This window comes from Bison bison, unplaced genomic scaffold (genome assembly GCF_000754665.1).
Source record: "Bison bison bison isolate TAMUID 2011002044 unplaced genomic scaffold, Bison_UMD1.0 scf7180017864111, whole genome shotgun sequence".
Classification (NCBI taxonomy): domain Eukaryota; kingdom Metazoa; phylum Chordata; class Mammalia; order Artiodactyla; family Bovidae; genus Bison; species Bison bison.
In genome coordinates this window covers 581,072-594,680 of record NW_011494683.1, presented here as the reverse complement: position 1 = coordinate 594,680, position 13,609 = coordinate 581,072, and the positions used below count along the sequence as shown (strand labels likewise).

Genomic DNA, 13,609 nt, shown 5'->3' with positions numbered 1-13,609 from the left:
AAAAGTAAACAAAGAACAGTGAGTGGGGGCATAGTGGGGAGGAGACAGAAGAGCAGGTTTTGTTTTTTTTTTTAATATTAATACCACCATATTTATTAGTTTCCAGACTTCCAAATAACCCATACCTAAACAGAAGAACATTGCAGACTATTGTTACTAGCAGCAACAGTCCTTAAACAGAAAGGGTTTAGGTGAATTGGGAGTGATTGCAAGATAAAAGTCATAGTTTTTCTTTTAGCAGCTGGTATACGAACAGTAAAACCATAAATACTTAGACACCCTGGTTTAGGCATGAGGGCAGTTTTTGATATTGGTCATACAGGAGTCTGGAGATAGGATGTTTCTGTAAAATAAGCTCTGAAGCTGGGAATTTGCAGTTAATTTATAGACCTTTTAAGGGAATGGGCTGTGTGATTTGAGTGGGTATAATAGATAAGCAAGGTGTTAAAAAAGAGAAAGACTGGGTACACGGTAATTAACTCAGTATGTTTAAGAATGATTTTGTTTTACAAATTCCTGGAGAAATAACCCTGGAAATATTTCCAGATCAAAAAAGGGCCTTTAGTTTCAGTTCATCTGAAACAAAAATTAAAGAATCTTTTTCAATAGTGTGAAAAGATTTGCATTCTATAAAAATGAAGCTTGGTAAATTCATAACTCTGTTAGAATTCTTCCATTTCCACTCCTCAGGAGCACTTGTGTGATTCTGAAAAGATTTAACAAAGAACAAGCCTCTAAGACATGACTTGAACAATTGAAAACTAGACTCAGAGTTCTTTCCCTGCTGACTCAGACAGTAAAGAACACGCCTAAAATACAGGAGACCTGGGTTCAATACCTGTGTCAGGAAAATCCCCTAGTAGGGAATGGCAACCCACTCCAGTATGCTTGCCTGGAGAACTCCATGGACAGAGGATCCTGGTGGGCTAAGGTCCATGGGGTTGCAAAGAGTTCTTTAAAACTCTGTGGACATCTTGACCCCAATTTTGGCACTAAAACAACCTCAAAAAGCTGTGAGATCAATCACCTGAAATAATTCTTGAGTGCATGGAATGAACACCAATGGTACTGAAGAATAGCACAGGCTTTAAATCCATTACATTATCTTCACAGAGCTCTGCGAGGCGGAAGCAGAATGTCCACCTGCACTTGACAGCCAGGCAGAGGAGCACAGTGCGGTCACATCCACATTCCAAGATTCAGAGACAAGATCATCTGACTACTGGGCCTGCCAGGATCAACTTCCTCATCTTAACCAGCCTCTGGGGGCACTACTAAATGAAACTAAAATGATGGCCCAGTTCCTGTGCTCTATGCATTGATATGCTGGCTGAAGGAGTCCCAGACCAGGGTACGCAGAACCCAATACTCGAGGCTTCAGGGGACCTAGTGAGGTGGGCCAGTAAACTGGGAGATTGGCATTGATTCAATCCTAACTTCACTCCGCCATGAGACTTAATTTTTCTATCTCTGAAGGTATTCCCATGCTAAGATGGAGGCAACGTTCATCTCTTTTCTGCTTTTCCCTTAAAATCTCTTATGTCCTAGTTAAGCTGTAGAGAAAGCTGGTTGTATTCTCATGGAAGTTTCCTTTGATTACAATGGCATTTGTGTTTTTTATAATAAGGTATCAAACCATCCTTTCTGAGAAGGATGCCCACTGTAAAGGATTTTACATTTATGTCAATAGTTAAGTAATATATAGGCTGAGGGCTTCCCAGGTCGCTCAGTGGGTAAAGAATCTGCCTGCAATTCAGGAGACGTGGAAGACATGGGTTTGATCCCTGGGTCGAGAAGATCCCCTGGAGGAGAAAATGGCAACCCACTCCAGTATTCTTGCCTGGAGAATTCCATGGACAGAGGAGCCTGGTGGCCTGCAGTCCACGGGTCACAGAGAGTTGGACACCCCTGAGCGACTGAGCGCTCAAACAACAGATAGCCTGAGACCAGACTGTCCTTACAGATGGAAGTGGTAATGCTGGGACCTCATCTGATCTTATCAAAATGACCCAAGAATATGGCATATGGTTTATAAATTCCTGCATCTTCTTTTTTAAAAATTATTTTTAATTGGAGGAAAATTGCTTTACAATGTTGTATTGGCTTCTGCAGTACAACAAATGTGAATAAGCTACATGTGTTCACATAGCCCCTCCCTGGTGAGCCTCCTTCCCCTCCCACCCTTCTAGATCATGTCAGAGCACTGAGCTGAGCTCCCTGTGCTGTACAGCAGCTTTCCACGAGCCCTCTGTTTCAGACACGGTACTGTATATATGTCGATGCTACTGTCTCAATTCATCCCACCTTCTCCTCTCCTTCCACTGCTGTGTCTACAAGCTTCATTTTGGTGTGTGTGTGTGCACGAAAAAAGAGAGAACATAAATCTTATGGTGTATGAGAATGGGACTTCTATGACATGATACAGAATATAAGATTACTATGATTTATTGTTCTCCTCTTTTAAGGCCATGAGTCAACTGATACTTGAAATTTATTCTGAAAACATTATTCGAACAAGTCTGGGGTTCCTCCACAAGAATACAGTTAATCTAAGATTTTAATTGGAATGAGATATTTGTTGTAACAAGAAATGTCTGTGGATTCTTCTTCTTCTTCTTTTTTTTGGTTGATGAGGCTCTTTCTTCAAATTCTCCCTTAAGTGTTTTAGAAAAGCAGTTGTGCCCTGAAGCAGACATTCTATTAACACTGTGAGGGTAGTAATTTGCTCTTGTTTCCAAAATAGCCCCATTCACATATACTAAAGTGTCTGCTTATACAGAACTTCCACTCGTGTCGGGAGAACTACTATAATAATAAACGCTGGCATCCAAATCGAAACAGCATGCGGCTCCCAACAAGTGTTTATGAAAACATTTGTTTTCTTACAGTCCGTTTAATTTTGAAATGTATGCCTAGGCCTGTGTACAAGGACGGTGTCTCTGGGACTCTGTTAATCCCCCCCACCTCCTCAAAACCAAACACACCTCTTAACCCTGGCCCCACACGTGACAGGACTCACCAGAAACAGGCACCACAGTGAAAAGTCAGGCTTTTGAGGTATGTCACTCTGAGACCACCCTACGAGAGGAGGCCCCGAGATCGCAGAGCCAAGGCCCCTCACAGCAACCCTGGTAATTAGACACTAATAATGGACTGAAGGTGTAACATTCACCTCAACTCACCACCAGCAGACTAAACAATCCATAGGAGGAAAGAAACCTTTCTGTGAGGATCAAGAATGAGTAATACAGCAGAAAGCTTGCAAAGGCGTATCAACTTTGACAATCATAATGGAATAACAATGGCTATTTCAAAACAAATGGCATTAATCTGAGTGAAGCCCTAGACTGCATTCTGAATCATTAGAGGGCTGCTAGTTCATGAATTAACATTGGTTTGATGTTTGTTCTTAATATCGCCAACTTCAATAATCACCAAGGTGTCTGATTTCTGATTTTTTTTTTTCATTCGTTAGTTTGCTTCGCATGAAGGACACTCAAGGAGGAAGAGAACCCTTACAGTGTGTAGATGGGTACTTCTCTTATCGTGAAAGAAAATGCATACTGTTAAATAGAGAAGGAAAGCTATCATCATCGCTGTGTGACAGATGGGGATATATGATGTCCTCTATCACAGACCATTTAGCATTGATTATTCCTTTTTGTTCTGCAACACCGACGTCAACCTGTATTTTTCTCAGGAAAGGCAATGAATGCTTTCTGGGATGGAAAAAGAACAAGAACCTCCATTTGTTAGTCAGTGATTTTTTTCAGAAAAACATACCCAATTTATAACCTACAAATATTTTTAAAGGGGAATTAAATGAATGCTTTTAGTAAACTTTTTGGATTATTGGAATGTTTTTCTCCTAAAAGAGACTTGAAATTTGGGGATTTCAATTTGCACATGGGCTCATGAGGTTAACTTAGCACAGAAAGAATTAGAAATTCACCCACATAGTAGCATTTTAATACACATAAATCTCAGATAAATACAGATAATGTTGGGCAAAAGAAACCAGAAACAACTGAGTACATCTTATACGATTCCACTTATACAAAGTTCAAAAATGTGCTAGGTCAGTTAGTCATATACCAACTCTGTGAGACACCATGGATTATAGCCTACTGGACTCCTCTGTCCATAGGATTTCCTAGGCAAGATTACTGGAGTGGGTGGCCATTTCCGGGGATCATGCCCACCCATGTGAGATCGAACCTGAGTCATCTGCATTGGCAGGTGGATTCCTTACCGTTGTGCCACCTGGGAAGTTCAAAAATGGGAGAAGCTAATCTATGCTGTTAGAGGTCACAGGATGATTGCTCTTGGCAGGGGAGGTAACTGGAAATAGAAATGAGGGGTCTTCAGGCCACCTGTATCCTTCCATCCCTTCTTCTGGGTGCTGGTTACAGTGTGTGTCACTTATGAAAAACTGTCATACTGTATGCTTATGATTTGGGGCCTTTTCTGAATACACGCTTCAGTAAAAAGTTTGAAAAAAAAAAGGATTAAAAATTCATAGCACTGTGAAGCTACAGTCTGACCACAACTGGTTCTCCAGTGGTCATATACATGAGTATACTGAAGTCCTGCAATAATTGTTTCTAAACTTACACCTAAAATCTATTTCACAGTATGTAATTTTAGTGGCTTCTGAGAGTTCTGATTTTATCCATGAAATTAACAACTGATTCGTGATGACCCAAGATAATTTGAAAGTTGAGTGTGTGCTGAAGTTGGGTTAGGTGGGTAGAGGGTAGCAGGGGAGGGATAATTATATTCTCTAAAGGATGAAAACATTCACATCTTCCGTTTGCTGAAGCAATAACAAAATACTTCTGTAGTTTTCATTTGTTTGGTCACAGAAGCTGTGAGCTTCCAGATAATGTGAAACAAGGCTTCGATGCTGAACTGCCAAAAAAACTTTCCTTGCGTGTGAGCATGCTCAGTTGCTCAGTTGTGTCCAACTCTTTGCGACCCCATGGACTGTAGCCAGCCGACCCTGTAGTCAGCAGCTCTCTGCTGACTACAAGGATGCTATGGCTATGTACATGATCAAAATAACACTTTTGAAGGTCAGGGTATTGAAGTCTAAGTTTTAGAGACTGGAGCTGAGGGTCTCTCAGGAGAGCACTCAGCAGATGGACAGGGCAGAAATGTTCATCTTTGAGTGCTAATTGCAATTCCATCACTAATTTGAATGCACTGGAATAACTTAAGAGAATATTACTTGACTTAATAGAATATTAAAAAAAACTCACCTTTTGGGATCAATAATTTTATAGAGTTTTCCATTGTGAGTCTGGGTCATACTTTTACTACTTGATAGAATGTAAACTTCACCTATGGAGAGAGAAATACCGTAAATTAGTTCACAGTATTGTAAGGCTTTACCTTTCATTGACTGCGTGTGTATACTCAGTTGCTAAAATCGTGTCTGACTCTTTGCGACCCCATGGACTGTAGCCCACTAGACTCTTCTGACAATGGGATTATCTCGGCAAGAATACTAGAGCAGGTTGTGATTTCCTCCTCCAGGGGATCTTTCTGACCCAGGGATCAAACTCAAGTCTCCTATGTCTTCTGCATTGGCAGGTGGATTTTTTTGTTAAATCACTGATTCTTTACCACCCGGGAAGCCCCGTGTGTATGTCTATATGTATACTGGGCTTCCCAGGTGGTACCAGTGGTAAAGAATACGCCTGCCAATGCAGGAGACACAGGAGATGTGGGTTCAATCCCCGGGTTGGAAAGATCCCCTGGAGGACGGCATGGCAACCCACTCCAGCATTCTTGCCTGGAGAATCCCACAGACAGAGAGGAGCCTGGAAGGCTACAGTCCATGGGGCGGCAAAAGAGTCAGACACGACTAAAGTAAGTCAGCACACACAGAACATACATATATTATATAGTCATACATCCTCAGAAGATCACTGGCCTGAAGATTATGAGAGCTTTCTAAGTCCACCCTCAGTGACTCCGGTCACTTCTTCCCACGTCTCCCCATTGCTCTGCATTAGCAGAGCGTAATCTCTCACCTTGATGATGGCCATAGCCTCCTAGCTGATCTCCCTGCTCTTGCTCTTACTCTTCTAGGCTTACTCTCAGTATATCAGCTACAGAGATTCCTTACAAGGCAGGCCAGAGTATATAAACTGGATTACACTCCTCTGTATCAACACCCTCCAATGACTTCTAATTTCCCTCCAATAGCTTCTGCTCTCTCTCCAAGCCAAGGCTGAGTCCTGACAGACCTCTACGACAATGCGCTCCCTTATGGCTCTGATGCCATCCGCAATGTTTCTAGCCTCACTGGCCTCCTGACTTTGGAAACGGGAGGCAAGTTCCTGGCCCAGCATCCTGTTTCGGGCCCCTGCTGTCCTAGCTGCTCCTGTCTTAGCATCTGTCCCAGGTCCTATCCGTCAGTAATCACCATTAGGTGCGTTTCCCCCCTTTCGTCTGTGCTTATGTCATCGTTCTTGACTGTACTGTTTATTTATTTTAATAGATCGTTTTGATTTGGACCATTGTTTAAGTCTTTATTAAATTTGTTACAATATTGCTTCTGTTTTATGTTTTGGCTTTTTTGGCTTTGAGGCATGTGGGATCTTGGCTCCCTGACCGGGGATGGGACCCCCTGTGCTGGAAGGAGAAGCCTCAACCACTGGACTGCTCGGGAAGTCCCCTTACTGTGTTATTTAAAAGTACACTTGTCCTGGCTCCTAGTACACTTTGTGCCAACTCTCTCCTCTTAGGAGAGAGCCACTCTCATTTATGACCATTCCTTCCATATAATTCAATACATAGAACTGATCATATGAATAGGGAATTAGAAGTTGTTTTTATGATTATATGTTTATGAGGCTTTAAAATTTATGTTTGGTTCTCATTCATGAAATAGTCTTTGATTTAGTTTATATTTCTCTATTTTACTCTGTTATTATGTATTAAGCACACCCTACTGCTTTCGCACTTCTGGAAAGGATATTATGGGACTTATAATAAAAACAAACACAACAGAAAAAATGGCATTAAAAAACTAAGGAATGTAAGTAAAAAAAAAGTCATATTTGTTTCATCAACTACTTTATGTAGTTTACCACATTTAATCCTTAAACCCATTCCGATTTTATGGTTAAACACACACACACACACACACATCCAGAAAAAACTCATTAAAAAAATCTAACTCAATTTATTATATGGCTCTTAATTAAAAACCAAAGAATTTACATTAAAGAGTGAAAGTATATTTACTCTAAATTATGAAATATACATGATATTTTTGGTTTTGGACAGTAAGAACTGTGTGTGCTTAATTTCTGGTTCTCCTCCCAACATTGTATTAAGTATGGACAGATATTTGAACATTTTAACCACGGCGGGGTGATGGTAGAAGGATAAATGATGGTGAGTTATTGGCAGTAAGGTCTGGGGCAACCAAAATGATTCATCAAAATGATTCTAAATACTTATCTCTAACTCTGTCACAAACAATTTGATCCTAATTTATACTTTAAAATCAGAGTTTGCCAATGATGTTTAAATTACATTACAGAAGATTGACGTGAGAAAGGCTATATTTCTGGTTCATTTGAATGGGGTAGTAGAATTTCAAAGCAAACTTAAATGCAAGATGCTTGCAATGCTAAAACAAGAAAAAGACAGATTGGACTACTCTTCTTTGAATCCCTATATTCCAGCAGCTCTGAAATCTGTGTTTTGTGTTGCAGGAATCTAGTTTGAGTTCCTTGGCAACCTAAGTGAATGGCATGGAGCTATTTCTGATGAATTCTCTATTTGGTGGAGTTAAACCAAATCTGAACATTTAGAGTAAATAATTATGATTTAGATGAAAACACAACTTTTCTTTTTTAATACCTAGAAATTCATGTCCAAGGCTAAAGGAGCATGGTAGCCATTGTTTATTTGGATATCGCTTTTTAAAGGGAATCATTATGATAGCTACGTTTATCTCTGAAGTTTAAAACTGGTAGCATGTCACTCTTTGGTAGCATTCCAATTATCAACCTCTTTTTGCTTTTTAAACTGCATACATTTTGATAATATATCAACAAATAAATTGCATGTTATACTGGAGATTATCAAGGAGAAGATAATTTTCATTCTGTTGGAAAGCAGCTCTATAAACTCAGATTATTTCCAACAAATTTCATGCCCTGATGGGCAAAAAATAAAAAATAAAAAATTAGGAAATGAAGTGAGATTCAGATTGCAACATATTTTAAATTTATTTCAAGAGACATGGATAAGTGTAAAGGTTTTCAGATAGAGAATATAGACAAATGACTTAAGTGCTTCAAAGATATCAGTAGCCATTTGAAATTTTCTCTCTCTTTAAGATTCAAAAATTCTCTTTTGTTTCCAACTCCCATCTTCCTGCTTTGTTTCTTTCATGTTTCTGGAGTAGAAATAAGATTTAAAGACCCCCAGAGAAAGATTATTGGAAGTGAATACTGAACTGGTCATCTTTGTGGGAGGTTATATTTCCAACAAATGGAGGTTGAGATTATTTCACTTGTTTTTCAGAGTAGAACAGAGCCTCTTGGGCAGAGATCGAGAATGGAACTTAACAGAAATAGTTTGTACAGTACCTAATTCGTCTTCTCCAAATCCCAAAATGTGACCTGAAAAGTAACCTCTACAGGAACCACCGTTGCCAAGACAGAGTGGTTTTTCTTGCCATTGCTTGCTCACAGGACTTTGCTGGAGGGTTAAGAAATTCCTACAAGAAAAACATACCAGGAACCTATGATGAAAATGTGCTTTTGCCTAAAAGACACAATGACATGCTTAAAATAAAGCTTGTAATAAATAATTCCTGTGCCATGGACCTGGCTTCTAAAGGGAAAAATAATATAGCCCAAAATGTGTGTGAATACTCTGAAAGTCCCATGTGAGGAAAAAGTACTTAAAGATGACATTTTGTTGGGAGGGGGTGGGTACTAAAAGTACCTGAGTATGAGAAATACCCTCCCCTTCATCTGGAGAATGATACTTCCTATCCAGGACTAGAGATCATGCTGTGCTATTCATCAGAGAGAGGGACAGGGGAAGAGTGCAGGGTCAGTTCACTTTTCTATTTCCTTTTAGTGACCAAGCATATCAGTTCTGCCATATGCCTGAATGACAGTGACTTAGGAAACAAGATCCTTATTTTGGGCTTCATTACAGAGTTTCTTATAATTATTGACAATGTGACCTCTAAGCTTTAGGCTAATATTTAATTTTGCAGTATTCCTATCAATAGAGAGAAATTAAGGTCTGTTGCCAAAAGTCCTCAAAGTCTGGCAAAAAAAAAAAAAAATTCTTAGCCTTCCAATAATTTTTAAAATATTTATGTAACTCATGTAAAACTACATTTCTTCAATTTACTCATGATCACGGTAAATTTATGTTAAGGATGAAGGGAAGAGCCTAAATAATATGAAATGTCCATCTGAAGACTTTTCTGCTCTTAAAAATTATTTTATGAATTTGATCAAGTCTGTTTCAAAAGCATCTTTTAGGAAATTCTTTAATTTCCCCACCATACATGGTAGAACTAAAAGTAAATAACAGGACTTCCTTCGTGGTCCAGTGGTTAAGAATCCGCCTGCCAATGCAGAGGACATGGGTTCAATCCCTGGTCCAGGGAGATTCCACACACTGCAGGGCAACAAAGTCTGTGAGCTGCAACTACTTAAGTGCGCGCTCTAGAGCCCTTGAGCTGCAACAAGAGAAGCTGCCACACTGAGAAGGCTGTGCTTGGTAATGAGAGTAGCCCCAGCTCACGGCAACTAGAGAAAGCCCTTGTGCAGCAAGGAAGACCTAACACAGCCAAAACCAAAAAAGAAAAGGAAGACTAACTGGTAGAATTGAAAAAAAAAGATTAATGAACAATAGTTTTTATGTGTCCCACACCTGACCTCCAAAGGGTGACATGCATTTGAATATTTTCTGATGATTTGCCCAATAATCAATGGATATGTCATTCGATCTATCAAACTGTGGTGTCAGGAAGCCTACCCATTACGATCTCCAAACACGTAGCTTCCGTAGAGTCTTTCTGACTGGCAGCCTCGGTAAACAAATCCACCAACCAAAGGACCATTACTGAATGGCTTGAATTCTAAAAGTGATGGCTCACTTTCTGGAAATAAATAGACATAACATTAGATTAAATGAAACATTTTTATAAAGGAACACTAATGTAGGCCAGGGGGCTTCCCAGGTGGCGCTAGTGGTAACAACTCTGCCAATGCAGGAAACGTAAGAGATGCGGGTTCAATTCCTGCAGCAGGAAGATCCCTTGGTGGAGAGCATGGCAACCCACTCCAGTACTCCTGCCTGGAGAATCCCATGGACAGAGGAGCCTGGCGGGCTACATACAGTTCATGGGGTCACAAAGAGTCAGACATGACTGAAGCCACTTTGCACGCATGCACACGTAATGTAGGCCATGCCACAATTACTACAGTAATTCACTCGAACTCTGAAATGTGTTCCATGATGCATAAGATGGATTCTTGCTATAGGTCTTTAGTGAAAATAATTAACCCTTTTGCTTAAATATTATAAAATGTACAGGGCTTCCATGCACAGCAGAATAAAACAAAAATGCTCTGCAAACGCTTATTGTTATTATAACTTCCAAGACATACCAAATTTTCAATGACAATATCTCTGAACATTTTGGAAATCGTGGACTTTAGAACTAAAATACTTAAACAAATAATACTTAATTTTTAAATATTGAATATTTTGTAGAAATACTTCTGCGTATACCTCCTAAAACTGAGTCAAACCTCTGTCAAATTCTATAAAATGTTTAAAAGTTTACACTTTAATGAAAATAAAGGCATGGTACATCAAAACCACATTTGTTGCATATTTTAAAACACTGTCACTAGTCAAGTAATATCTTCATTTAAAATGTTTTAAGAGTTTTGTTTGTAGGATCATGTAGTTAACAAGATCTACTTCAGTCATTCCTTGAGAATTACATGTGAATAGTCATGTATCTCAATCTTTTCATGCATGTCATTATGTTCTCAAATATAAAGATGCCAATTATGATGAAAAAGATACAAAGCCAGCTGGAAATTACTCTGAAAATTACTTATTACATACTTAAATAAGTCACTATCAACAGGAAGTCTTTTAGGCAAAAGCTTTTGTAGAAAGACAAAAATTCTAAAGTTCTTCCCGCTTCCCACGTGATTATGGTGAATAGGTGAATGTGTGCGCAATCAGTCATGTCCAACTCTTTGCAACTCCATAGACTGTAGCCCTCCAGGCTCTTCTGTCCATGGGATTTTCCTGGCAAGAATACCGGAGCGGGTTGCCATTTCCTTCTTAGGGGATCTTCCTGACCCAGGGATCAATTCCAAGTCTCTTGCATCTCCTGCACTGCAGGCTGATTCTTGACCGATGAGCCACCGAGGGTGCCTGATGACGGCGAATATGATATTATAAAGAGTAGAACAATCAAGATTTAAATGAATTTAATTTAATCCTCTCCCAGGGTACTGAGAGGCAGCATAAGTGAATGTCTAAGGTCATGAACTCTGGAATCAGGCTGCTGCTGCTACTGCTGCTAAGTCACTTCAGTCGTGTCCGACTCTGTGCGACCCCATAGACAGCAGCCCACCAGGCTCCCCAGTCCCTGGGATTCTCCAAGCAAGAACACTGGACTGGGTTGCCATTTCCTTCTCCAATGATGAAAGTGAAAAGTGAAAGTGAAGCCGCTCAGTCGTGTCCAACTTGCTGCAACCCCAGGGACTGCAGCACCAGGCTCCCCCGTCCATGGGATTTTCCAGGCAAGAGTACTGGAGTGGGGTGCCATTGCCTTCTCCAAGCTACCTGGGTTCAAATCCAGATCCTGTTACTTCATGTGGTGTGACAAGTCACCTTTGTATGTCTCAGTTTTCTCATCTGTACAATGTGAACAGTAAGAGTACTTCTAGGATTTCTCTGTAAATGAAATGAGTGAAGTTTTTCAAGTACTTATTACAGGCCCTGGCATGTAGTAAATGCTGTGGATGTGGTTATTTGTTTTCTGGGTTTTTTTTTCTTCTGATTTATTGAGGTATAATTGACAAATAAAATTTGATATATATAAATAGTAAAAGAATTCTGCAGCTGTGTTTTTAATATATAAATGTAGGGCCATCCATATTGTAATCAGTTTCAGCTGAACCCAAATTAATGTGATTGTAGAATTTAGTTTAATCTACAAATATAGCTAAAATTCCCACAAACTAGTGACTCATTAGATTTTTTTTTTCTGACCACATTATTCTTTGGTTTGCCTTTTATAAGATGCACACACATACATGAATACCTGAAAAAAAATAAAGTAAAATAACTGACTACCACGTGAACTAGCAGAGCTGCTTCATTCCTGATACTAAATAAATATCTGTATTGAATGAATAGAAGAAGCAATCAATTCAATAATCTTCATCTATTATGTTCCCTGAATCATAATCGTATTTGATACACCATTTCCTCCAAAATGAGTAAATACAAAAATGTGGGAAAATATTAACTTTATATTTTAATATGTATCTCAAACACTCTAATAATCATGTCATTAAAAATAAGATCTAAACATTCCATCTTCATGACTTGGGTAAATAACAGGTTTTTATAAGTCTATTACTTTGTTTTCTCTAAAATAAACACCTTTAAAAAATACATTCTTATTTGAAACACATAATTTTCCTAATTGCTGAGGCTAGTATGTTGGGTATTGAGAAATTTCTTACCCTTAACACTTATTTTTTCCCTCTGTATATAAGATGTTAAGACAAGTTCTCTCTTATATATTAAATAAATAGAAGGTATTCATCTTGATTCTCAGATGAGCAAAATATAAACTGCTAACTTTCGAAGGCCCATTAAATTTTTTGGACCTACAGAGCAGCATTCAATCCACGGGGAGGGTAATTACCCAAATGGAGCCCCTAGGGCTTGTAAGAATCATTGGACCTTTAAGAAGCCAGCAACTGATTCTGCTACCACTGTGAGGCCAGGGTTCTGATGCTTTCCTAAATGCTCATTTTGCAGAAATCCTTTTCTCTTCAATTAATACACTAAAATAAAACAAAGCCCGAATGAAAGCCCAAATCAACAAATTATGCTCTACTTACCATAGTCTTTCCCCTTTATGATCTGTAGGATTCTGGCCGATGAGCTGTTCTTTCCATTGGAGTCTGAACAAAGTATTGTTAAATTGATGTTTATATCAGTGGGGTGTCGATCCACAGCGCATCTGTGACAAAAGTGGGGACACTCATGAATTCCTACCAGGGTATGTTCCAAACTCAGAGATTCCTGACACAGGAACCCTCTGTGGGCTGGTAAGGATCCTAGGGAGGATTTAATTTGGAATCTCCAGAAACCGCCGAAGGAAACACCCTGTTTGTTTACTCTGTGGACGTTTAATGAGCTCTGGAGTGTATTTCTTAATTTCTTTCGGTACCCTCCTCCATTATGAACGTGCATGCTGACTTGAAACATGTGTTAAGTCTGTTGTTAAGGGAAAGCAAGGATATGATACCTGGGTAACATACAAGAGTAAGGACAGGGGTACCATCAACTC

At 39.3% G+C, this 13,609-nt stretch overlaps 1 protein-coding gene across 1 annotated transcript in view; it reads right to left on the bottom strand.

Moving 5' to 3' along the window:
• HHIP (hedgehog interacting protein) overlaps positions 1-13,609 on the bottom strand; it is a 115,614-nt gene that overhangs the window by 25,599 nt on the left and 76,406 nt on the right. Inside the window, exons 8-11 of the mRNA XM_010839119.1 lie at positions 13,158-13,279; positions 10,030-10,153; positions 8,616-8,746; positions 5,262-5,343 (exon numbers count right to left, since the gene is read on the bottom strand). Of these exons, the coding sequence (XP_010837421.1) occupies positions 5,262-5,343; positions 8,616-8,746; positions 10,030-10,153; positions 13,158-13,279 (459 nt within the window). The remainder of the gene's footprint in view (positions 1-5,261; positions 5,344-8,615; positions 8,747-10,029; positions 10,154-13,157; positions 13,280-13,609) is intronic.